The following is a 25873-nucleotide window of genomic DNA, read 5'->3' as shown; positions in this document are numbered from 1 at the left end:
ACACTGTACACCTTCTCAGTGTGTGGAAGGAATTGCAGGTGGAGAACATCATACCTGAGGCCTCATCAAAGAATCCAGACAGGGAGTAATCCTGTGAATTCTTGAAATGCCTGGAATGTGGAAAGGACTTCAGATCTTCCTTTCAGAGTGTTTGCATTTGTGAGGTTACACATGTGAATCATTATATAGCTTTATCTGACTAATCAAACCTTAATAACCAACAGAGAATTCACACAAGGAGTGCTCAAAATGTGGCAGAAAGGTCCATCAGCATGGCTGGTTGTGGGCAATGAACTTCCGCTGGAGCCAGCATCGTACATAGTGTCTGAGTAGTCTGAGAGTGCCTTGGACTGCAAGAAGATCAAACCAGTCCATACTCCAGGAAATAAAGCCAGACTGCTCACTTGAGGGAATGATATTAAAGGCAAAACTGAAGTACTTTGGCCACATCATGAGAAGACAGAATGCCCTGGAGAAGATGCTGATGCTAGGGAAAGTGGAAGGCAAAAGGAAGAGGGGCCGACCAAGGGCAAGATGGATGGATGATATTCTGGAGGTGATGGACTCGAGCTTGGGGGAGCTGGGGGTGGCGACGGCCGACAGGAAGCTCTGGCGTGGGCTGGTCCATGAAGTCACGAAGAGTCGGAAGCGACTGACCGAATAAACAACAAAAGTCTTATGATTAGGTACCTGTCTGATCGCCTCTGATGAATAAACTTTGCCTCCAAGTGACTGCATCAGCCCAAACCGCTACAAGGATAGATCTGTGGGTACAGCTGCCTGCTCAATATTGTCTATGCGCCTGATCTCGTCTGATCTCGGAGGCTAAGCAGGATCAGCCCTGGTTAATACTTGGATGGGAGACCGCCTGGGAATCAGGCTTCCTGCATTGAGCAGGGGGTTGGACTCGATGGTCTTGTAGGCCCCTTCCAACTCTACGATTCTATGATTCTAAGGACTCTCGTCTTGGAGCATTAGAATGTGTTCAGGGTTGTTGCTGGACATCCTGCCCTGAGAATGCCTTTTGGTCTCCCTGTTGCTGCTGCTTCATCTACTCTTTGAGCTGATTTTTTCCTGAGGGTCAGGAGGATTTGCTCCTCTTCCCCACCTGGCCTTTGACCACTAGGCTCCCTGGAGCACCACTCTGCCATGCTGTATTTAACTCCAGCCTCCTCCCAGCAGCCCATAAAAAGGAAGCAGGAAGAGGCTGGTCAACAGCTTCTACTTAGCTTTTAGCTGAGATTAAATCCAGCCCAGACGGAGGTACTCTTGGTCAGTAGAAAGCTTGGTGGGGGTTGGGATTCCACCTGTTCCTGATGGGCTCGTGCACCCCTGAAAGATCAGCCGTGTGGTTTGGGAGGCTTCCTTGATCCCATGTTATCCCTGGACCTTCAAGTGGTAGCGGTGGCGAGGAGCGCATTTGCACAACTATCTCTGGTGCACCATCTGCAGCTGCTCCTGGGTCAGTCTGGTCTGGCAATGAACAGTTTGACTATTGCAATGCACTCTACTTGGGACCAGAAGAGCATCCAGAAATTTCCAAGTGGTGCAAAATGTGGTAGCTGGGCTTCTAAGCGGTGCACAGGATCGTGATCATTTCACCCCGATACTGACATTGTTGCCTTTTGTTTTCTGGGCTCAATTCAAGGTGTTGGTTTTAACCTTTAAACCTCGAGGGCGCAGTCCTATGCATGTTTAGACAGAAAAAGGTCCTGCAACTCCCAGCAATCTCCAGCCAGCATGGCTGGCTGGGGAATGCTGGGAGTTGTAGGACTTTCTTCTGCCTAAACGTGCATAGGGTTGCCCCCTACAGCCCTGGGAGTTGTAGGACTTTCTTCTGCCTAAACGTGCATAGGGTTGCCCCCTACAGCCCTGGGAGTTGTAGGACTTCCTTCTGCCTAAACATGCATAGGATTGCCCCCTACAGCCCTGGGAGTTGTAGGACTTTCTTCTGTCTAAACGTGCATAGGATTGCCCCCTACAGCCCTGCGCGTTGTAGGACTTCCTTCTGCCTAAACGTGCCTAGGATTGCCCCCTACAGCCCTGGGGGTTGCAGGACTTTCTTCTGCCTAAATGTGCATAGGATTGCCCCCTACAGCCCTGCGCGTTGTAGGACTTCCTTCTGCCTAAACGTGCATAAGATTGCACCCTACAGCCCTGGGGGTTGCAGGACTTTCTTCTGCCTAAATGTGCATAGGATTGCACCCTAAAGGCCTGGGAACTGTAGGACTTCCTTCTGTCTAAACGTGCATAGGATTGCCCCCTACAGCCCTGGGAGTTGTAGGACTTTCTTCTGCCTAAATGTGCATAGGATTGTGCCCTAAACAGCTTAAGCCCTGACTATCTGAGGGACTACTTACCTCAGTATGAACCTGCCCAGTTACTCAGATCAACAGGAGAGACCCTTTTGAAGACATCGTCACTTGAAGAAACCCGCTTGTCAGCCCCGCAGGAAAGGGCTTTCTATGCATTCTGTGAACAGTTCAAGCCACTATCCTGACACACTGTAATTTTGAGACTGCACCTTTAAGAAGGGATAAAACGGGCTGCATTCTGTGAATGAGTCAAGCCTGTAATGGGAAAGCAGCCCGTGGGGCGGGGTGTGTGTGTGCAATTTTTGCTACAGAGGCGGTGGGGAGGGCAGGTGGCAGGAGAACGGCAGCTCCTCACAGCACTCCTTCGCCACCCCTTTGGCTTGCTTTCTCGCCTCTGGTCCTTACACCTGAGTAGACCTAGCATGTTATTCACCCAACCCCTCTCTCCTGCCCAGGCAGAGCTGGGCACAAGCTCACCCCTAGGCACAACTGGCATGCAGGATTTAATTCGGGTGAATGGGACACATTGCAGCTGAAGCTTGCAGGATCATAGATCATAGAATCGCAGGGCTGGAAGGGGCCTACAAAACCATCGAGTCCAATCCCCTGCTCAATGCAGGAAGCCTGAATCCCAAGCAGTCTCCCATCCAAGTTCTAACCAGGGCTGACCCTGCTTAGTTTCCGAGATCAGACGAGATTGGGCGCATCCAGCCCTTTGCTCAAGCCGCATTTAAGGTAAAATGCACACTAAAATGACTTCCAGAAAATGCGTGTTTTAGGGGGAGAAGCTGCAGGGTGGCCACGACGTCATGTGTCCCGAATGACCCTGAAGCGCTTTCCCTCCACAGTAAATCGTGGGTAGGTTGGCTCTCAGGCCACTCTATGCTGAAGCTTGTCAAAGGCTGGTCTTGCCATAGGTCAGCATGTTCCCGGCTGCTCTGTATTGCTCTGCTTGCCGGTTCAGCTCTCCAAACTGTTGGAAAGTCTGATGTGGCCACAGAGCGGCCTTACATAGAGAAAGTGTTGCGACACAGCATTTAGTATTGGAGGCAATAAACGCTGGCTAGAGCCATTGGTGCTTTTATACACATTGTCAGAGAAGTCTGTCTAACATGTTTAACTACAAGCAGCCCCTAACACTGAGTGAATGAGTGAGCGCAAGTAAGCAAGGGCATGAGATACGGTTACTTGCTTCCGTTCGGAAAAGAGCCGCATGATGCTTGTTGCAGAGGCAGGAGAAGGAAGAGGAAGTGAGCCCCAGCCATGTACAGAAGATACTACCTCATCAGACATTGTGTAAGTGGCATCCAATGTGTCTGCCTCAAAAGAGACAGAAAATATCCAGGTACAAGCAGGGACATGGGGACATCCCAACTAAAAATACTGATGCAACTTGAACGACAGGAAAACCTGGCTATAGGGAGCTACGTGTTCAAAAGCAAATCTTCTGTCAGATGTGTTAAAATCTGAGCTTCTTACACAATGCTGCCCCTCCCCTAAAGTTATGACTTCAGGAATGATATGATGAGTCCAAGAGCCTTTCCCCATGCATGGCTTTCTAAATTTACTCCTTGGTTAGCATACTCTGCTGTTCTGAAAGGCCCTGTATGTCGTTATAGCATTTCATTTCCCCAGCCAGTGGAATGAGGGGTACAGGGCACATTCATTACCAAAGGTGGAACCAGGTACAACGACTTTAATGAAGCTGCAAGAGCGCACTACAGACATGGATGGCATCTTGGTTCACGCGAAGATGCGTCTAACTTTGTTTCTGCCATGAACAGGAAAAAGGGGTGGATTGAACAGCAACTGAATAAGTCTTATGCAAGAGCTATAGAGGAAAAGAAACAGAAGCTGTACGCTGTACTGTCAACCACTGTGTATTGTGGGTCTCATTGCCTTGCTCTTCAATGTGACCTGAGTCCCACAGGTAACATGATAGACCTTTTACAGTTTCTTGTTGACAGCAGGGATGGGTGGGTTTTTTTTTTTAAGGAAACTGGGGCAGGGAATACCAAGTACACATCTGCAAGAAGGGAGGATGAGTTAAAGTTGCATGGCCAAACTGAGGGAAGGTGTTGTGAAAGCTAACACTTTCAGGAGATGCTCAGTTCTAGCAGATGAGACAGCAGATATTTCTGGCATAGAACAACTCTCCCTAGGTGGAAAGTTTGTGGACGAAAACAATGGGAATACAACTGTACATGAGGAATTCCTTGGGTTCATTTCTGTCCAGGCTGTGCAATACGCACATCTTATTTGCTTGTTCTGACTTTGTTGTTCGGTCGTTAAGTCGTGTCTGACTCTTTGTGACCCCATTGCCCATAGCACGCCAGGGCTTCCTGTCCTCTGCTCTCTCCCGGAGTGTGCTCAAGTTCATATACATTGCATCGGTGATGCTATCTAGCCATCTCATCCTCTGCCATCCCCTTCTCCTTTTGCCTTCAATCTTTCCCAGCATCAGGGTCTTTTCCAGTGACTTTTCTCTTCGCATTAGGTGGCCAAAATATTTCAGCTTCAGTCTCTGTCCTTCTAATGAGCAGTCAGGGTTGATTTCCTTCAGGATTGACTGATTTGACCTCCTTGCAGTCCAGCGGACTCGTAAGAGTCTTCTCCACCACCACAGTTTGAAAGTATCAATTTGTCGTAGGGATGTACGAAAGTCACTTACCTGGTCTTGCAGCTTGCTTCGCGGTGGGGGGGAGGCGCTTCGCTGCTCCCCCCGAAGTTCAGGCCGGGGGGGGGAGGCTTCCCGCCTCGCCCGGCCGAAATTCAGGCCAGGGGGGAGGCTTCCCGCCTCGCCGAAATTCAGACCGGGGAGAAGCGCCCCGTCTCCCCGGCCGCGAACTTCAAAAGAAAAGTAAAAAAAAAACAGCCCCTGTGATAGGCTACGTAACGATTTACGTAGCCTATCATGGCTAGATCTGCAAAGTCAGCCGTGATAGGCTACATTAATCGTCACGTAGCCTATCACGGGTGACTTTGAAAAAAAAAAAAAAAAAGCGCATACGCAAATGGCGGCCCCCATAGGGAGCCGCCATTCGCGTTCCTTATTTGGTCCCTGTAGTCTACATAAAGATTTACGTAGACTACGGCGAAAATAAGGGCAACACTATTTGTGTTGCCCTTACTTTAAATCTTTACGTAGACTACAGGGACCAAATAAGGAACGCGAATGGCGGCTCCCTATGGGGGCCGCCATTATCCGTACACACTTTTTTTTTTTTTAAAGTCACCCGTGATAGGCTACGTGACGATTAACGTAGCCTATCACGGCTGACTTTGCAGATCTAGCCGTGATAGGCTACGTTAATCGTTACGTAGCCTATCACAGAGGCGTTTTCTTTTCTTTTTTTACTTTTCTTGTAAGGGCGGCGGTGGCAGCGGCAGCCGGTCGAAAGACCGGCTGCCGCCCCCGCCCCTGACGAAGACCTGCCGAACTGCCGCCAGGACCCGCTGCCGGGAGGGACATTCGTGAAAGGTAAGTCCCATCCCGGGGGGGGGGGCGGGTGGGACGGATAATTTCTCTCCAAACAACCTTTGGAGGACCGAATGCGTTGGCACTCGGCCCCCCGAGGTTTCAGGGAGAAATTGTCTCCCATCCCTAATTTGTCAGCGCTCAGCCTTCCTTAGACTCCAGCTCTCACAGCCATATGTTGCTACTGGGAAAACCATAGCTTTGATTATACGAACCTTTGTCAGCAAGGTGATGTCTCTGCTTCTTACTATGCTGTCTAGGTTTGCCATAGCTTTCCTCCCAAGGAGCAAGCGTCTTGTAATTTCATGGCTACAGTCACCATCTGTGGTGAACTTGGAGCCCAAGAAAATAAAATCTGTCACTGCTTCCATTTCTTCCCCTTCCATATGCCAGGAAGTGATGGGGAATGGGTTTTGTTAATGTTGAGTTTCAAACCAGCTTTTGCACTCTCCACTTTCACCTCAACAAGAGGCTCTTGAGATCCTCTTCGCTTTCTTCCATTAGGGTGGTATCGTCTGCGTATCAGAGGTTGTTGATAATTCTCCCGGCAATCTTAATTCCGACCTGTGATTTGTCCAACCCACCGTTTCTCATGTTGTACTCTGCATATAAGTTAAATAAACAGGGCAACAATATACAGCCGTGTCATACTCTTTTCCCAATTTTGAACCAATCGGTTGTTCCATGTCTGGTTCTTACTGTTGCTTCTTGACCCTTATATAGGTTTCTCAGGAGACAGGTAAGGTGGTCTGGTACTCCCATCTCTTTTAAGAATTTGCCAGAGTTTGTTGTGATCCGCACAATCAAAGGCTTTAGCATAGTCAATGAAGCAGAAATAGACGTTTTTCTGGAATTCTCTTGCTTTCTCCATGATCCAGCAAATGTTGGAGATTTGATCTCTAGTTCCTCTGCCTCTTCGAAACCCAGCTTGTACTTCTGGTAGTTCTCGGTTCACATACTGCTGAAGCCTAGCTTGTAGGATTTTGAGCATAACCTTGCTGGCATGTGAAATGAGCGTGATTGTGCGGTAGTTTGAACACTCTTTGGCATTGCCCTTCTTTGGAATTGGAATGTAAACTGACCTTTTCCAGTCTTGTGGCCACTGCTGAGTGTTCCAAATTTGTTGGCATATTGAGTGCAGCACTTTAACAGCATCATCTTTTAGGATTTTAAATAGCTCAGCTGGAATACTGTCATCTCCGCTAGCTTTGTTGTTACTAATGCTTCCTAAGGCTGACTTGACTTCACTCTCTAGGATGTCCAGCTCAAGTTCACTGAGCACACTATCATGGCTATCAGGGACATTAAGATCTTCCCTGTATAGTTCTTCTGTGTATTCTTTCCACCTCTTCTTAATCTCATCTGCTTCTGTTAGGTCCCTGCCTTCTTTGTCCTTTATCATGCCCGTCTTTGCACAAAATGTTCCCTTGAGATCTTCGACTTTCTTGAAAAGATCTCTAGTCTTTCCCATTCTGTTGTTTTCCTCGATTTCTTTGCATTGTTCATTTAAGAAGGCCTTCTTGTCTCTCCTTGCTATTCTCTGGAACTCTGCATTCAGTTGGATATATCTTCCCCTTTCCCCTTGCTTTTCGCTTCCCTTCTTTCCTCAGCTACTTGTAAAGCCTCATTAGACAGCCACTTTACTTTCTTGCATTTCTTTTTCTTTGGGATGGATTGAGTTGCTGCCTCCTGAACAATGTTATGGACCTCCATCCATAGTTCCTCAGGCACCCTATCAGGTCTAATCCCTGAAATCTATTCCTCACCTTCACTGTATATTCATAAGGGATATGATTTAGGTCATACCTGAATCGTTTAGTGGTTTTCCCTACATTCTTCAATTTAAGCCAGAATTTTGCAGAAGCTCATAATCTGAGCCACAGTCAGCTCCAGGTCTTGTTCTTACTGACTGTATAGACCTTCTCCATCTTTGGCTGCAAAGGACATAATCAATCTGATTTCGATATTGACCATCTGGTGATGTCCATGTGTAGAGTCGCCTCGTGTGCTGTTGGAAAAGAGTGTTTGCTATGATCAGCGTGTTCTCTTGGCAAAACTCTATTAGATTTTGTCCTGCTTCATTTTGTACACCAAGGCCATGCTTGCCTGTTATCCCAGTGATTTCTTGACTTCCTACTTTAGTGTTGCAATCCCCTATGATGAAAAGAACATTTTTTTTGGTGTTAGTTCTAGAAGGTGTTGTAGGTCTTCATAGAACCGATCAACCTCAGCTTCTTCAGCCTCAGTGGTTGGGGCATAGACTTGAATTACGGTGATGTTGAATGGTTTGCCTTGGATTCGTACTGAGATCATTCTATCATTTTTGAGATTGTACCCCAGTACTGCTTTTCCCACCCTTTTATTGACTATGAGTGCTACTCCATTTTTTCTAAGGGATTCTTGCCCACAGAAGTAGATATAATGTCACCTGAATTAAATTTGCCCATGCCTGTCCATTTGAGTTCGCTGATTCCCAAGATGTCAATGTTCAATGCCATCTCATGTTTGACCACCTCCAGCTTACCTTGATTCATTGATCTGACATTCCTGGTTCCTAAACAATATTGTTCTTTACAGCATCGGGCTTTCTTTTCACCACCAGACACATCCACAGCTGAGTGTCCTTTCGGCTTTGGCCCAGCCGCTTCACTCTTTCTGGCGCTACTTGGAAATACCCTCTGCTCTTCCCCAGTAGTATATTGGACACCTTCTGACCTGAGGGGCTCATCTTCCGGCGTCATCTCTTTTAGCCTTGTGATACATTCCATGGGGTTTTCTTGGCAAGAAGACTGGAGTGGGTTGCCATTTCCTTCTCCAGTGGACCACATTTTGTCAGAACTCTCTGCCATGACCTGTCCGTCTTGGGTGGCCCTGCACGGCATAGCTTATGGTTTCACTGAGTTACGCAAGCCCCTTTGCCACAACAAGGCAGTGATCCGTGAAGGGGTGTTCTGACTTTAGATCTCAATAAACCAGTTGGAAAAGGATATAATGGTTGTCCAGCCATGGCAGGAAAAGAAAATGGGGTTCAAGCACAGTTCAGGACATGCTATCCTCAGGCAACCTTTGGCCGCTGCTCATCCCATAGACTTGATCTGAACCCTGTAAGTGATGTGCGTAATACAGTTGGTAGAATTAAAGCCATCATTAAAATGTTCCAAAGACAGTATCTAATACCCAACATACCAATGCCATGTGAAACATGGTGGACTGAAAAATACAAGAGTATCGACGTGTTTGCAGAAAATTGCACAAGCATTATCTCACAAGTCAAGCAATTAGCGGGATCAAGCAACACCAGCGCAAGACAACTTCCGTAACAGTTCCATGTATCACTTTTATGGTTTGTCTTGTAGCAAATTTTTGATGCCAGGGCCAGTCACCCTAGCATCACCTCTGCAATCTGTGAAGTTAGATGTAATTTATTTATTTATTTCATTTCTGTACCGCCCAACAGCCGAAGCTCTCTGGGTGGTTCACAAAAATTAAAACCAAAAAGCACACAGTAAAACAATATTGGTGTTGAGGACCCCTAGGATGATGGACTTGGGGGATCTCAACTTCCATGCTGAGGCTGCTGTATCCGGGGTGGCTCAGGACTTCATTTCCGACATGACAAACACGGGGCTGTCCCAATATGTCATCGGCCCATGCATATAAAAGGACGCACGCTTGATCTGGTTTTCTGAACTGGGCAGGAGGATGGTGATTGAAAGTGGAGGAATTAACACCTGTCCCTTTGTCATGGTCAGATGGCTTCCTGCTGAGGTTTAGTCTCTTGCCAGCCTTTCCCTTCTGCAAGGGTGGGGGACCTATTAAAATGGAGGCTACCATGGATTCCGATGGATTCCAGAGGGCTCTGGGGGATTTTCCTGCTGGTATGGCTGGTGCTCCTGTCGAAGCCCAGGTCGCTCTGTGGAATGCAGAGATGACTTGGGCGGTTGACACGATCGCACCCAAAGAACCTGTGATTCTAAGTCCCAAAGTCTAAGAGTTTAAAGAGGTCCATAGTTACCTAAATCCGTGGGTCTGGTGGCATGGCAGAAAGAGGGAAGTGGAGTAGCAGCAGCAGCAGGAACAAAAAGCACCACCCCAGAGCTCCCATTCCCTGGGCTTTTATACCCCTGCGCTGGTCAAAGGTGGGGCCCAAGGAGCAATGAGACAATCAGCCTCCAATAGAAAATGGGGTGCACGTGGTTAGAGCATGTGCTCACCAATCAGAAACCAGGTGTCCCATCTATCTCCCATAATTTCATGTGTCTGGGGAACGTCTGTGGCACCGTTACAAACGGGCTACTTTGAAATGTCCCAACATATGACCCAAAGTCTACCATCTGGGCATGCTATCTTGATTGACGCATTTCTCTTCAGTATATCTTTGAACTCCCAGTCATCTCTGGCCATTTTTGGTCATATCCGCCCAAACGCCTCCTCCTAGTTGTTGGGTCGCTCGTGCTCAGGGCTACGCTTCCCCGCCCAACCAGCATCGAGTAGGGACATGCTCTTATCAGCAGGTGTACACCATGAGAAGTCAAAACAGTACTTTTCCTCCTCTCAGTAGGCATCTGAGCATGCTCAGTTCTGGTGTTCATCTCACTTAGACGCTCTGCCAGCACATCGTGGCCTTGAGCAAGCTCTGTGAAGCCGCTTGTAAAGACAGCTGCATTTTTTCCCCCTTCTTCAAAGACAGCCCTGAAAAATCTCAGAGTCTCAGTTAGTGAAATAACATCATTTGGAACAGAATCAAACTTCATGGTCTTCTGGCCCAGGGGTCAAGAGTCTGGAATATAAAGCTGGTCATGAGTCTGGGGTCTTCTAGGGGCTCTTCTTGTAGGCCTCTCCCAGATTAAATCAGCCATCTTTACTCTTTGCTAACCCTTTTCAGTACCAGATTAACAAAAATGCCGTCACAAGAGCCAGGATCAAGATAAACTTTTAGGATGCAGATGAATTCATGCACAGAAGCGAGTGGTCACTGCTGAGAATTACAAGCACGTGAAGCTTCCTTCTACTGTGTCAGAAGATGGAGCCACTCGCCCTAGTGTTCTCTACTATGACAGACAGAGGCTCTCCAGTATCTCAGGCCGAGAAAGGTCTTGTCTTGCCCTGCCCTGCCCTCTTTCCTGATCCTTACAATTGCACCTCTGTTGCTGGATAGGACGGTTTGGTTTTGCAAGGTCAGCCACCGCTTCTAGATTCACCCTAGCTCCCGAACAAGGGCAAGACAAGAGCTGCCAGTTTATTTTCAGCCTGGCAAAGGAGAACCACCAGCGACTTCCCCACTCAAGGCTGAGTCATTTCCTCTTATCCCCTTGCCTGCCCTTGGTCAAAATGTGTAGTGTAGCAGTGTGATCTGGCATTCAGGGGAAAGACCCTGGGGTTGCCTAATAATGGGAGAGCTTGGCCAGTGTACCAGGTACACTTGATTTTTAAGGAGCAGGCACATTTATGCCCCATAATGATGCTCAGGTGTCTCATGGAGGACACCATCCTGGAGGTGTGAGTGTATGACCTGGGGTGACCTCAAGCTTATCTTGGGGTGCAGCCCCCACTTTCCTTATTTATTTCTGCACACATTGGCAATTATCATTAGAAAGTCTGGTAGAACTTACAGCAGAGTTGCTTTATATAGAGAAAGTGTGGCACAACACAGCATTTAGTATTGGAGGCAATAAACACAGGTGAAAAGCAATTTAAAAGAAGTTCAAATCTACTTACTTTATTAGTGCTTTTATAGGAGATCCAGTGTGGTGTAGGGGTGCGAGTGTTGGCTGGGACCCAGGAGATCTAGGTTCTAGTCCCCACTTGGCCATGAAGCTCATGGGGTGACTGGCTGGGAATCAATCACTGACTCCCGGCCTAACCTACCTCATAGAATTGTTGTGAAGATAAAATGGAGAGGAGGCAGGCTGTGGTAAGCTGCCTTGGGTTCCTTGCAAGAAGAAAAAAGGCGGGATGTAGATTTAATAATAAAAATAAAATAAAAGGCTAACACTGTATAAGTAGAAGCATCCCCTAAAGCTCGGTGCGTGGCTGTAAGTAAACAGAGGCATGAGATATGGTTACTTGCTTCCTTCAAGAAGAGAGCTGTATGGTGCTTGCTTGTTGCAGTTGCAGAAGAAGGAGGAGGAGGAAGGAAGAAGAAGGGGAGAGAGAGCAGGTAATAGGAATTGATCAAGCTACAGGGCATTCTCTATCGCCCCCTAGTGTCTGGAAGCATGCGGAGTTGTTCCTATTTTCCAATAATTATTGACCTGGGCTCAGGCCAGCACACTTTGGCAGGTCAGGGGGAGGATGATTAGGATGTCAACTCGATCGCTGCTTGGTATACTGGGGAGCTGCAGAAAATAAAACAAGCTAGATGATGGCTACAGCACAAATGGCATTAAGACTTGACGTGAAGACAACCAAGCATGTGTTCAGTGCCTACTGCATGGTGGTGCGGACAGCAAAGGTTTATTTTACTGCCTGCATTCTGTCCTCGAATATTGTCCAGCAGAGCTCTTCTGGGGGATTCAGAGTTCTTTTTAGCACTCTCTGCAATGAAGGGAGCCCACGGGGACCTTTTTGCCTTGCATTCTGAAGCCAAAATCACTGTTCTCCATGGCAAACTCGACGCTATTGTTAGAGCAGCTCCAGCTGAGGTGTCTGATGCCACCATCTGTCTGACTTTGTGGGATGGACTCCAGTTGCAGCTTGATGTAGCGGGTAAGACATTGGCAGGAACGTGACCAACCAGGTGCCCTCTTGATCCTTGCCCTTCATGGCTGCTAAGACCTAGGCAGGAGGGAGGTATAACCAGGTAGGTCCAGAGGGTGGTAAATGTATATTTACACGAAGGGGTGGTGCCCGCTGCCCTTAAGGAGGCAATAGCATGACCATCCCACTCTGCTGCAGGTGCCTTTTGCAGGGAAGATACTTGAGAGGGTTATGGGGGGTAACTGTAGGCACTCTTGGAGGGTACCGATGATCTAGACCCATTTCATTCTGGGTTTCAGCCTGGTTTGGAGACTGAATCAGCCTCGGTCACCCAACTTTTATCGAGAGGAGGACAGGGGGAGTGTCACTGTGTTAATTCTCCTTGATCCATCATTGGCTTTTGATACCATCAACCACGGGATCCTGTTGAGCTGGCCTTTGGGGCTCGGCATTGGAGGAACTGGGTCGCAGTGCTTCCACTCCTACCTGCAGAGTTGGTTTCAGAGAGCAACACTGGCTGGATGCGCCCGATCTCGTCCGATCTCAGAAGCTAAGCAGGGTCAGCCCTGGTTCATACTTGGATGGGAGACCACCTGGGATTCAGGCTTCCTGCATTGAGCAGGGGGTTGGGCTCCATGTTCTTGTAGACCCCTTCCAGCCCTATGATTCTATGATACCCCTCCAGTAATGCTGCTTGCCTGATCTCGTCAGCTAAGCAGGGTCAGCCCTGGTTCGTATTTGGATGGGAGACCGCCTGAGATTCAGGCTTCCTGCATTGAGCAAAGTGTTGGGCTCGATGTTCCTGTAGGCCCCTTCCAGTCCTATGATAACCCTCCAGTAATGCTGCTTGCCAGATCTTGTCTGATCTCGGAAGCTAAGCAGGGTGAATTTCCCTGTGGGGCTTCTCATTGCGGCGGCGGCCATTTTGGATATTCAGAGCATGGCGGTGGCACCCCATAGCATCCTGCTACATGCGAACCCGACGAGGGTGGGTTGTTGGGGTGGTTGACAAGTCACCCACAACCCTGAAACCGAGACAGCCTGTGTAGTGTAGCGGCAAGAGTGTTGGACTGGGGGTCGGGAGATCCGGGTTCTAGTCCCCACTCGGCCATGGAAGCTCAATGGGTGACTTTGGGCCCATCACAGACTCTCAGCCCAACCTACCTCACAGGGTTGTTGTTGTGAGGATAAAATGGAGAGGAGGAGTATGTATGCCGCCTTGGGTTCCTTGCAAGAGGAAAAAAGGTGGGATATAAATGGAATAAATAACTAAATTTCATTTATTGTATTTCTATACTGCCCCATAGCCAAAGCTCTCTGAGCAGTTCACAAACATTAAAAACCATTAAAATACATATAAAATATAACGATCATTCACATAATGACATGCTGGGTTCCTTGTAAGAGGAAAAAAGGCAGGATATAAATGCAATTAAATAAATAAAGCTGCCCATGGGTTATGGCTGGCTTGTCAACCACCCCAACAACCCACCCTTGCCAGGTATGCATGGAGCGGCAAGCCGCGATGTGCCCCTGCAATGCCCCCTGAATACTTAAAATGGCGGCTGCTGTTGCAACAAGAAACCCTATGGGGAAATTCGCCCATGAATTCTTGTTCATGGCTTCTTGTCATGTGTGAACCAGGTTAGCGAGGCAACACCGAAGCTAGCATGTCAAAAGACGATGGACTTTGCCATACATCATCAGGTGGTCAATAAGAAAGGGACTAAATGAGCATCTGAGGGGAATTCCACAGGTTGGGGGCCACCACCAAAAGGTGCCCTCAACCATGCCCTCTCCAAATATATCTCCAGCAGTGGTTGATTGGTTAGTATTCACATTAAGTCGGTCCATGGTGGCTTAGAATAGGGCTTTTGTATCATAGCACCCTCATATCAGAGCACCCACGCTCGGGAACTCCTATCCGTCTTGGAATGTATGGATGGGAACCTCTTTTTAGGGCAGTCTAGTGAAGGGGCTTTCTGATCTTAGAACATTATCTACAGGCTACAGCAGGGGTGGACAACATGTGGTCCTTCAGACGTTGCTCCACTGGAACTCCCAGCATCCCTCACCATCACTATGCTAGTTAGGGCTGATGGGAGTTGCGGTCTGACAACAATTACCCCATCCCTTCTTTAAAGTGTGTGCTGTGAATGAAGCACTTTCCACCACCAGCCCATTTGTAGGGCTTTTCCCGTGTGGATTCTGCAGCGCCTTCCACAGCTTTTGCTCCCCGAAACGCTTTCCATGTTCCGAGCATTTAAACAGCTTTGCACATTCTTTCGATGCTAAAGACTTTTGAAGCTTTTTCCACACCCAGAGCATGCAAACATACATATATATGGTTTCTCCCCAGAGTGGATACTATTATGGGAAGTAAGGCTTGATCTTTCCCATGTGTGGATTCTGCAATGTTGTGTCTGGCTTATGCTGTAACTGAAGCTCTTCATACCCTCTGAGCACTCCTATCGTTTCTCTCCTGTATGGATTATCTGATGCTGTATAAGGCTGCCAAACCTACTAAAGCTCTTTCTGCACCAGAGCCATTTATGGTTTCTCCTCTGTGTGGGTTCTATGATATATTTTAGGGCTTGTACTTTTATTCAGGAGCTTTCAACATTTTTTGAATATATGATCCCCCCCCCCCCCCGCATGCACTCTTTGATGGTGTGAACTGGTTGATTTGACCACAGATCTGCGCATGTCCTAAAACTCTTCCCACAAATTAAGCATGTATGTCATTTCTCCCATGCGGAGATTCTGTGGTGACTTGTAAGGTGTGTGCCGTGACTGAAGTTCTTCCGAGCACTGATGTTTCTCCACTGTGTGGATTCTTTCATGTGAATAAAACTCTGAGCTGTACTCAAAAGTCTTTCCAGACTCTGAGCATGTATATGATGTTTCCCCTGTGTGGATTCTGTGATGTCTTGTCAGGCTTCTGCTGTCACTGAAACCTTTCCCACACTCCGAGCACGTATACGGTCTCTCCCCCGTGTGGACTCTGTGATGCCTTGTAAGGTTTGTGCTATGACTGAAGCTCTTTCCACATGTAGAGCATTTAAAAGGTTTATCCCCTGTGTGGATTCTGTGATGTATGATAAGGTTTTTGTTTTCTCTGAAGCTCTTCCCACAAACTGAACATTTATAAGGCTTATCCTCGGTGTGGATTTTATAATGCATTCTAAAATTTTTGTTCTCACTGAAGCTCTTCCCACACTCTGAGCACTGATAAGGTTTTTCCCCCGTGTGGACTCTCTGGTGCGACCAAAGCTCTGAACTACATCGAAAGCTCTTTCCGCACTCAGAGCATTTATACGGCTTCTCCCCTGTGTGGATTCTGTAATGGCCTTTAAGGTTTTTCTTTTCCCTAAAGCTCTTGCCACAATCTGGGCACTGGTAAGGTTTTTCCCCTGTGTGGATTCTTTGATGTGACCAGAGCTCTGAACTCCACCTGAAGCTCCTTCCGCACTCGGAGCATTTGCATGGCTTCTCCACGGTGTGAACTCTTTGATGCGTCCTAAGGCCTGAATTACTGGTTAAGATGTTTGCACATGAAGAGATCGGAGTCCTTTTGCTTCCTGTGTGACACTCTTGTAGCACTGGGATTTCATGGGAGGCAGCCCCTTCAGAAGCAATGGATTTATTCCCCTGCTCCTGTTTCGTTTCAGTTTCCCATCTTTGCTGTTCACCTTCTTTCTTGTTCTTCCTCCAGTCACCTGAAGAAATAAAGAGAAACCCGATGAGGAAGGAACAGATTCTCTAATCAGGGAATAGACCCAGTTAACTCTTTGAAACATGGAATAGAAAAGACTTAGTGGAGGAATGTCAGAATCTTTTTTTTTTTTGTGTCCCAGCCATTTGCAAGTTTCCATTTCGGAAGGCTGAAGGTGCACGTCGTGGGAAACCACCTGTGTGTGTGTTAACTTGGGATGTCTCTAGTCCCAAGGTCAGAACAGGACCCAGTTAATTGGACTGCCTGATCTCAGATGGGTCCCTCTGGGAACTCTCACCCACTGTCGGGGCCCGGGAAAACGGTTCCAGCCAGCCCGCGACTGGGTAACAGGGATCACCTTAGAGTTGGCAGGCCTTGAGCATATAACCGGATTTTTTTGGTGGGGTGGTGGTGGTGTTACAGCTGCTTACTCTCATCCTCTTCATCTTCTTCATCCCTGCCTTTGGAGGTCAGGAAGGCACCAACTTTGTGTTCCTTCTGGTGCCTCCTGAAGAGGTTATTTCGAGAGGCCTTCCTTGCGTGACCAGCCACGGTTTATTAAATTCGACCTTATTGGGATTTATCTTAAAAAAAAAAGTTTTTTACTGCTTTAAACTGGCGTTTTATTCTTTTATCTTTGTTGTTTACAGCTCTGAAATCTTCTGATGTGGAGCAGTATTGTAAATAAATAAATAAAATAACACGTTTTGCCTTTGCTTTGGACTCCAAGTATTTCTGTCTGGGCCCTGTCTTATTTGAAGACCCGTGCCAAGGTACGTATAGACAGATTTAGGTAGCTTGTTATTTTTTCCTTTAAGTCTTGTTTCCAAGTGTTCTGACCCTTGTGTGTTTTTTAGTCCCCTTTCCCAGTAAACATACTACCTCTCAGAGCTAGTTGTCTGTCTGCTTCATTTTAAATTGCCTCAGTACTAAATCCAGTGTCTTCTGCTTGGTTATTGCTACCGTTTAAGTTTTCCAGCCTTGGGCTTTGAAATAGAGGGTGCTGGCTTGGCCCTCTATTGCATAAGCCTTAGGGATGTCCTGTAAGGTCTGACAGCCCCCTGGCTCAGGCTGAGTTAGACATCAGGGGTGGCAGTGGCCTACTCTGCTGGATTGGTGTTCAGCCCAAGCAAGCTTTTGTCCCTGCCTACAATGCTGGGAGTTAGGGCACCCCCTTCCTCCCTTCACAGGTGTGCCACAGGGAAAGGGTGTGTGGATGAATGTTATTTGTGATGTCACATGTATATATAATGAATCTGTGGTTATATATGTGTATTCATGTCATGACTCTATGTTTTCTGTAAGGAGATCTACAGTGGGAGTGGTATGAGTGACAGGAGATATGATGTATTTGGCAATGTGACATGACTGACTGCGTGTGGGGTGTGTGTGAAATGGTGTGTGAAATATAAAACGGGAGCTGTGCTTGTGCAGTTTAGATAGGAAAGAGTTGAGATCAAGACAGGGCTTGGGAACAACAGAATGAAATTTAATAAGGATAAATGCCAAGTTTTGCACCTAGGGAAAAGAAACCAAAATGCACAGCTACAGGATGGGGGATATTTGGCTCAACAACACTAAAAGCGAGAAGGATCTCGGAACTGTTGTAAATCACAAGCTGAATATGAGCCAACAATGTGATGTGGCTGCAAAAAAGGCCAATGCTCTTTTGGGCTGCATTCATAGAAGCAGATTCCAAATCCGGGGAAGTACTAGTTCCCCTCTAACCAGCACTGGTTAGGCCTCATCTGGAGTGCTGTGTCCAGTTCTGGGCACCACACTTTTAAGAAGGATGCAGACAAACCGGAGAGGGTTCAGAGGAGGGCAACGAAGATGATCAGGGGCCTGGAAACAAAGCCCTATGAGGAGAGACTGAAAGAACTGGGCATGTTTAGGCTTGAGAAGAGAAGACTGAGGGGAGAGATGATAGCGCGCCTCAAGTACTTGAAAGGTTGTCACAGAGAGGAAGGCCAGGGTCTCTTCTCCATCATCCCAGAGTGCAGGACACGGAATCATGGGCTCAAGTGACAGGAAGCCAGATTCCGGCTGAACATCAGGAAAAAATTCCTGACTGTTAGAGCAATACGACAATGGAACCAATGACCTAGGGAGGCGGTGGGCTCTCCCACATTGGAGGCATTCAAGACGAGGCTGGACAGCCACCTGTCAGGGATTCTTTGACTTGGATTCCTGCACTGAGAAGGGGGTTGGACTCGATGGACTTGTAGGCCCCTTCCAACCCTACTATCCTATGATTCTATGATAAGAGAGAGATAGTGAAGGAATAGATAGGGTCTGTGAAGAGACAGGTAGTGACTAGGATTTATGTGTATAAGATTACAGTGGTAATTGAGGGTGGGTGTGTGGGTGAGGAGGCAGCCTCAAATACCCAAATCTGATGCCACTTAACGCAGCTACCACAAAGTGCGACTGGTCAGAGTCCCATTTCCCTGTGCAGGGACACCAGCGCCCCCAATCCTTCAAGCCAGGAAGAGGACGACGAAAGGTGCTGGATCACAGGAAGAGTTGAAAATCGGGCTACAATTAGATTTTAATGTTTCCAAACCGACTCTATGAGCATTACAACATTCTCTTCGGGATTTTAGAGCTCCTTGTGGAGCTCAGGTGGACTCGGGGCAAATAAATGTTATGAATAAATAAATACAAGGAATGTGGATCAGCCACTGATGCCCTGTAAACAGGGATTCTCACCCAGAGAGGCCAGATTCCCGTAAGTCTCCTCCGTGACGTCACTGTGCAGAGCCCTCTGGCCTGGATCCAGCAGAGCCCACTCCTCCTCCGTGAAACGCACAGCCACCTCCTCAAAGGTCACCGGACCCTGAGAGAAGAAAAGGAAACATTTCTCATAGCAGCTAATGGAACAATCCAGAAAGATGGTAAAGGTGAGGTGGCTGAAGGTTCTCTTGCAGGATCTGGAGCTGCCTCAGTCGCATTCAACACCTTCCTCGTGGGCAGTCTTGACAGGATCAAAAGGAAAGGGACAGATTTTTCTGGGTTGGGGCCAGAGGCACCAAGACCTCCTCTTGCTCAGGGCCCCAGTCATTCTTCTCCTACCTGATCTGGCAACTGTGAAGCAACCGTTTCTGCTCCTTCACAAAGAGGAGAAGGCCTGGAATGAAGCACCTGGGTCATTTCACCACCTGTAAGGAGACAAAGGAGGTGGAAGGGTATTTGGCCCTAAAAACTACCTGGCCCCATTCAGGTTCCTGGTGGTTGCACACAGACCCATGGCCTGGTTGGAGCCCACCAGGAAAAGAGCCTTCAGTGTGGTGGCCCCCTTCCTGTGGAATTCCCTGCCTTCAGAGGTCAGGCAGGCGCCAACACTGTGTTCCTTCCAGCACCTCCTGAAGACACTGTTATTCCAAGAGGCCTTCCTTGCATGACCAGCCGTGGTTTGTTAATTCCACTTTGCTGCGGCTTTTCTTTTTTTTAAAAAAATGTTTAACTCTTTAAAAAAAAAACTGTTTTAACTCTTTTAACCTGTTGTTTTATTCTTTTACCACGTTGTTCACCACTCCGAAATCTTCTGATGTGGAGCGGTATATAAATATGTAAGTAAGTAAGTAAGTAAGTTGCTAGTTCTTAGTGCTGCAGGGTTCCTTTTACCCCCACAGAACTTCAAACGCGAATCGAACACAGACAAGAGGCTTCAATCTACGGCTTTTAATCCATTACCAAAAAGGGTCATACAGATGCAAATTCTCAGTCTCAGTCTGCAAGGAAATGCCTTCAGGGGGTTCAAAAGGAGCGCCTCCAGCAACACCAGACAGGCTGCTCAGCAAGATCAGCCTTGGATAGCCTTCTCTCTGTCCTATCAGCCAGGACAGGTAGACTGGTGAGGACGAGGGAGAGGACCTTCTCTGTGGTGGCCCCCACTCTGTGGAACTCCCTTCCTAGGGAACTCCACCATGCCCCCTCTTCAATGAGCTTCCGCCGCACATTAAAAACGTAGTTGTTGTGGCAGGCATTTGGGGTGGGTTAGTGTATTTTTAGAAATATGATGTTTTTAATGTAGAATTTTATGGTTTAAAACTGTTTTATTATTGCACATAGCCCAGAGTGGCTAGGTGTCTAGCCAGATGGGCGATAAATAGATAGATAGATAGATAGATAGATAGATAGATAGATGAAAGTTGCCCACCGATTGCAAGAAAGGTGGTCTCACTAGCCTAACTTAAGCGGTGGGGGGAGGTCTCTCTCTCTCTCTCTCTCTCTCTCTCATGAGGCTTCTAAGTGCCACTATCCTGGGAATCTACCTCCCCCATGTCGGGCGGTTCTTCTTCAGAATCTGAACTACTCTCCCAACCCCTGCACTCAGAAGCGTGACAAGTATCAAGGCCCTAAATGGACTTGGAACTGCATGTTGTAAGAGAGGGCTTTCTCCCAGATTTTATATTTCTTTAAAACATCACTTCTCCACCCGCTTTCCTTGTTCTTCCTCACCCAAACCTTCTACAGAACAGCAGAAGAGAAATAACAGGGAGTTAGGGGAATATTTATTGGGTTTCGATCTGAGAGAATGCAGAGAAGAGCCTTTCAGTTAAGGTCCCCTCCCCAACAATGGAATACCCCCACCCCCACCCCGGGCTAGTTAGACTCGCCCCTCCTTGTTCAGTTTCCGTTCCCAGATAAAAAAACATTTCAGCTTGCTAAGGCATGTTTCTATGATCCCAAGTGTGATCGATTGTGCTGTTCATACCTTTTTATATGAGTGGCTTTATTCCCAGACCACCTTTGAAGGAGGGCACCAAAGAGACATCAAGTAATATTCAAACCACTGAAATCGTTATTTACAGAATAAGTAATTGAACGTATAAAGTCGTTGAGTGCTGAAGATCAGGGGGGTCCCCAAACTTTTCGGATCCGTGGGCACATTTTGGAATTTGAGATAGTGCCGAGGGCAGCACCACCACAAAAAGCCTAACCAGTGGATCACCGCTTTGGCGTCTACCTTTTGCATCTATGGATCTTAGCCTGCGTCTTATTCACCAAAAAATTTTTCTTTGTGCCTCTTGGATCGTGTCTCTTTAGGACTGTCTAATGCTTCTAATGGCTGGCACTGCAATACAGCAAATGCTTCTCTTAGACATACAGTATGTTTTGGCAATGTCCAGTAGTTGCTTCTTTTGGGGAGGGGGTTATAATGTAGATAAATTTTTTGCTGGAACAGTCTTTAATATTCATGCTCTTTTAAATTATTTACTGTACCTGCATTGTGGAAATTAACAAATGGTCAGCGTAAATGGATTCAAGGAACCCTTTTGACAGCTAAAAGACCAATATTATAACATTAGAAGATATTAGAATATTATAACGTTAGAAGGATAAACACTCACCTCCTATAATGCCATGGATTGAGGACCTTCCAACACTTTCAATATTTGAAAGTGTGGCATTTATTTATTAATTATATTTATATTCCGCCTTTTTTTCTTCTTAGGCAACCCAAGGCGGTTTATGTAATTCTCCTCCTCTCCATATTATCCTCACAATAACCACCCTGTGATGGTTACCCTCAGCTGGGCTGAGAGCCTGTGACTGGCCCAAAGTCACCCAGTGAGCTTCTGTGGATGAGTGGGGTCTAGAACCCGGATGTCCCGATTCCCAGTCCAAAACTCTAGCCACTACACCACACTGGCATATAGACGCCACCTTCAAATGGATACTTATTTGGATACTTGCTCCACTTTTGTTGCAGCCCATGCATAATTGCTAGGAAGTTGTGTGCGTTTCATGCAAACCCATGTATGTATATCTCAAAAATAGGAAAAAATAAAAAGTATTTTTAAAATAATAATATAGATAGATAGATAGATAGATAGATAGATAGTTGGTTGCCTGCGGGCACCACATTGGGGACCCCTGTTGTAGATGATTAACAGATTTTGAAACTATGGGAGGGGCTGGAGATTAGTGTTTCCCCACCACTACCTGAAGGGGAGCCTGAGAGCTGCTGGTACAGTCATCCTTACCTGGTGGCTTCGTGGTGCCTCCGTCGCTCTTGAATAGCAGCCTCTGCGTGGGACCCTGCAGAGCCTTCTCTGTCTCAGGGAAATCCCTGGCCACCTTGCCCCACCTCTCCACCTGAAATAGCAGTGAAAATCCCAGGCAGGGAATGGTGACAGGTATTAGGAAAGGAATGGGGCAGGCAAAGGCTGGACCAGACTTGGATGACAGCTGGGGGTTTCCAGATACTATCGATCATTTTATCTGTCCCTGGGAACCTCCAGGATAAAAGCTTCTCACCTGCATCTCTTCCTGCTGCTTGTCCTCTGCCTGGCTCAGGAGGAAACCTTCCGCCAGGGCCACTGCCTGAGAACTGGTCTCTGGCCCACACTCCCTGACCCAGCTCTCCATCTCCGGGGGCAGGACAGTCAGCAACTGCTCCAGGACCACCAGGTCCAGCATCTGAGCTTTCGTGTGCTTTTCTGGCTTCAGCCACTGGCGGCAAAGGTGGTGGAGTCGGCTGCAGGCCTCGCGGGGCCCCTCGGCCTCCTGGCAGCAGAACTCCCTCAAGCGCTGACGCTGCACGTACAAACTGAAGGTTTCCTCGCCTAGGATCTTCTGCACCGTCCTTTCCCAGGACTCCCCTCTGCCCCCAGTCCAGATGCCGCAGGGGCCTTTTCCTGCCTCGGGGCCAGCTGAGAATTGCTCTTCCTGCCTTACTTTCCGCCCCAGCTCAGCCTCCGACAGGACATGAAGCATCTTCTTCCTCTGCGGCCAGTTCCTTTCTTGAGGCAAGGGCTGGCTGAATTTGGGGTGAGGAGGAGACCACGTCTTGCAAAGGTCTCAAGTCCTGGTAGGTGCAGGAAGTGGTACTACCTCCCCCAAGCAGGAAGATGCTTTGCAAGAAGCACTGGAGAATTCTGGTTAGTGACCAGGGCTTTTTCCTGTACAGAAGAAAGAATAACTCCAAGACTCAGAGGGAACTAGGAACAGAGAAAGTGCTGGGGAGACACAGACCCAAACTTTCCTAGTGTCACAACCAGACAAAGTGATGAAGCTTCTCTAGTACTAAATCAGCCCTAATAACTACCCCCTCCTGCATAACCCTCCTTCGAGGTCCCCTGCGAACAACAGCTGTGTCACCTTCACCCCCTTCTCCCCACTCCACCCCTGCAAGCCCACTGTCAGACCCCCTCCCCTTTCTACACTACAATCTGAACTGGTTTGAAACTGGTTTCAGTGCCTCCGGATTCACACATAAAACTCCTAATCATATTCACTTTGAACATGAGTCGAGCAGAAATGCGCAGTCAAGACGGTTCAGAAGCTGCAGCTCGTGCAAAATGCAGCGGCCAGATTGATAACGGGGACCAGAAGGTCCGAACATATAAGACCAACTCTGGCCCGCTTGCACAGGCTGCCTGTATGTTTCTGAGCCCAATTCAAGGTGCTGGTTTTAACCTATAAAGCTTTACACGGCTTGGGACCACAATACCTGACAGAGCGCCTCTCCCGACACGAACCTACCTCAACATCTAAGGCCCTCCTCCAGCTGCTTACACTGAGGGAAGCTCGGAAGATGGCGACAAGGGAGAGGGCCTTCTTGCTGATGGCCCCCAAATTATGGAATGATCTCCCCAACGAGGCCCGCCTGACGCCAACATTGTTATCTTTTCGGTGCCAGGTTAACACCTTTCTCTTCCCCCAGGCGTTCGGTAGCATATGATAAGTTTTAATCGATCCTGGAATGTCTTACGGTTATGGTTGTTTGCTTTTGAGATTGTTTGAAGTTGTTTTAGATATACGTTTCTTTTGTGTATACTGTCTGTTTATGTGATTTTTATATAAATGGTTTTTAATCTTTGCATAATGTATTTTTAATGTTTTTAATCTTTGTAAACCGCCCAGAGAACTTTGGCTACTGGGCGGCACAGAAATGTAATTCGTCATCATCACCATCATCATCAATGCACACCGGTTGGCCACCCTTGGTCTGATCCAGTACAGCTCTTCTTTATTTATTTACATTTGTATACCGCTCCACATCTAAGCAGATTCCGGAGTGGTGAACCACAAGAGGTAAAACGAACAGAAGATCAAAAGGGGACAATGTGATTCATTAACAATGTTACGTTCTTACGTTCACACCGACTGCCAGTACATCGCTTCCCAAAGCCACCACCTTTCTTATCGGTTTTGCCTCCTTTCCCCATCTGTTCCAAATCTTTTAACTTCTCATTTGGGTTTTCTCTCTACCCGTCTCTGACCCCCCCCTTTGCCACCAGAACCTGAGGAAGGGACCCCAATCTGCTGCCAGAATAGAAGCACTGAGATTTTTATTTTTATGTCGTTTTCAGTCCTTTCTTCCATTGCAGGAAGGTGTCGTCCCTGTCCCGTCCCCGGTCCTAGTAAAGGCATCGTCCAACGGTGGATTTGGAGTCATGGACAAGCGTGACTGCCTCTGCTTTTTAAAGCCCAGCACACCCCTCTCTATCCCCATCCAAGTTCTGGGGTCCCTTTGATTGTGAATAAGACCCTTTCTGAGAAAGCGAAGCAGCCGAGGCCATCCCAAGGGGCACGGGGAACACGAGGGCCATCTTGGGTCTCGCCAGCAAATTCGGTGTCCAGACCCCCCCCCCCCCCGCACAGAGAGCGCTCCACGCTCCGGCGGAGGGAGCCCGCCTGCCTCTTGCGCTTTTGGGACAAAAAGAGCAGGGACTGGGGCTCGCCCACCCTGGGGGCATTCCAGACAGCCACCTGTCAGGGATGCTCTGACTTGGATTCCTGCACTGAGCAGGGGGGTGGACTGGATGGTCTTGAAGGGCCCTTCCAACCCTGCTGTATTCCATGATTCTATGATTACCAGAGAGGAGGAAGGGATGCAAGCAGCTCCAAGGCGGGGGTCTCCTGGGGGGGGGGCAGACGGGCCAGGTCCACCGCCCAGCCCCTCCAGGGGAGGGCGGATCCCGGGGGGGGGATCTGAGGCTCCCCCCCTCCCCTGTGTCTCCCCCATTCGCAGGCTGTGCGTGTCTCCCCCTGCCTGGGCTCTCCCCTCCCGCCCCCGGGAGACCCCCCCCTCACCCCCGCACGCACCGGATCCTTCGGAGGAGGGCAGGGGGCGGCTGCTCAGGGCCTGACCCGCGGCAAGGCACCGACCGTCCTCCGCCCGCGCGCCCCTCGCGCTCGCTCGCTCGCTCGCCTGCGCTGTGCAGGGGAGGAAATGACGGCGCTGGGGGCGGCGGCGGCGGCGGCGGCGGCTCCTCCTTCGCAGCCGCTTCCTCTCCGGCCCGGGATCCTGCCCGCGCCGGCTGGCCTTCAGCGGAGGCTGGCGGCTCCGATTCCGGTGGGGCCGCGGCTCCACGCTGGGTTTCAGTGCGAGCCGGCCAGGACTCTCAAGGAGCTGCCCAAGGTGCCAAAGCTGGTTGGAGGATGGGGTTCGGCGCCCTCGACAGCCCCTGTGGAGTCCTGCCTGCTTCGGACTGGAACCCAGCATGGATGCACAGCCCCACCCAAATCGGAGCCGCCAGCCTCCACCGTGTGAATCTGTTCTGGCTTTCAGCCCGAAGCAGGCAGGGCTCTCAAGGAGCTGCCCAAGGTGCCAAAGCTGGTTGGAGGATGGGGTTCGGCGCCCTCGACAGCCCCTGTGGAGTCCTGCCTGCTTCGGACTGGAACCCAGCATGGATGCACAGCCCCACCCAA

General features: G+C 48.5%; 1 protein-coding gene across 2 annotated transcripts; it reads right to left on the bottom strand.

Annotated features, from left to right (window-relative positions):
* Window positions 1-13753: 13753 nt before the first annotated feature.
* Window positions 13754-25382, bottom strand: LOC146356451 (uncharacterized). Of its 2 annotated transcripts, none has more exons than XM_084841112.1 (6): window positions 25256-25382; window positions 22475-23118; window positions 22201-22312; window positions 19283-19368; window positions 18920-19046; window positions 13754-16211 (listed from the first exon to the last, which is right to left on the bottom strand). In XM_084841112.1, exons 2-6 carry the CDS (start codon window positions 22931-22933, stop codon window positions 15202-15204), a joined length of 1794 nt encoding a protein of 597 aa, XP_084697238.1. In that variant the 5' UTR covers window positions 22934-23118; window positions 25256-25382; the 3' UTR covers window positions 13754-15201. The 2 variants fall into 2 exon arrangements, with proteins under 2 accessions (XP_084697238.1, XP_084697237.1); XM_084841111.1 differs by having other exon boundaries at window positions 25268-25382.
* Window positions 25383-25873: the final 491 nt, after the last annotated feature.

Source organism: Heloderma suspectum, chromosome 2 (genome assembly GCF_057233095.1).
Source record: "Heloderma suspectum isolate Gila_16-S chromosome 2, 16-S_ref, whole genome shotgun sequence".
Lineage (NCBI taxonomy): Eukaryota > Metazoa > Chordata > Lepidosauria > Squamata > Helodermatidae > Heloderma > Heloderma suspectum.
The sequence above is the reverse complement of the archived record's forward strand: the minus strand, read 5'-3'. Positions and strand labels throughout refer to the sequence as shown.

Excerpts from the sequence above, each read along its gene's own strand:
- LOC146356451 (XM_084841112.1), bottom strand. The coding sequence starts at position 22,933 with ATGCTTCATGTCCTGTCGGAGGCTGAGCTGGGGCGGAAAGTAAGGCAG. Across the intron at positions 22,313-22,474 it reads AGCAGCAGGAAGAGATGCAG|GTGGAGAGGTGGGGCAAGGT; the intron begins GTGAGAAGCTTT and ends CTGCTATTTCAG. Across the intron at positions 19,369-22,200 it reads AGGCACCACGAAGCCACCAG|GTGGTGAAATGACCCAGGTG; the intron begins GTAAGGATGACT and ends GTCTCCTTACAG.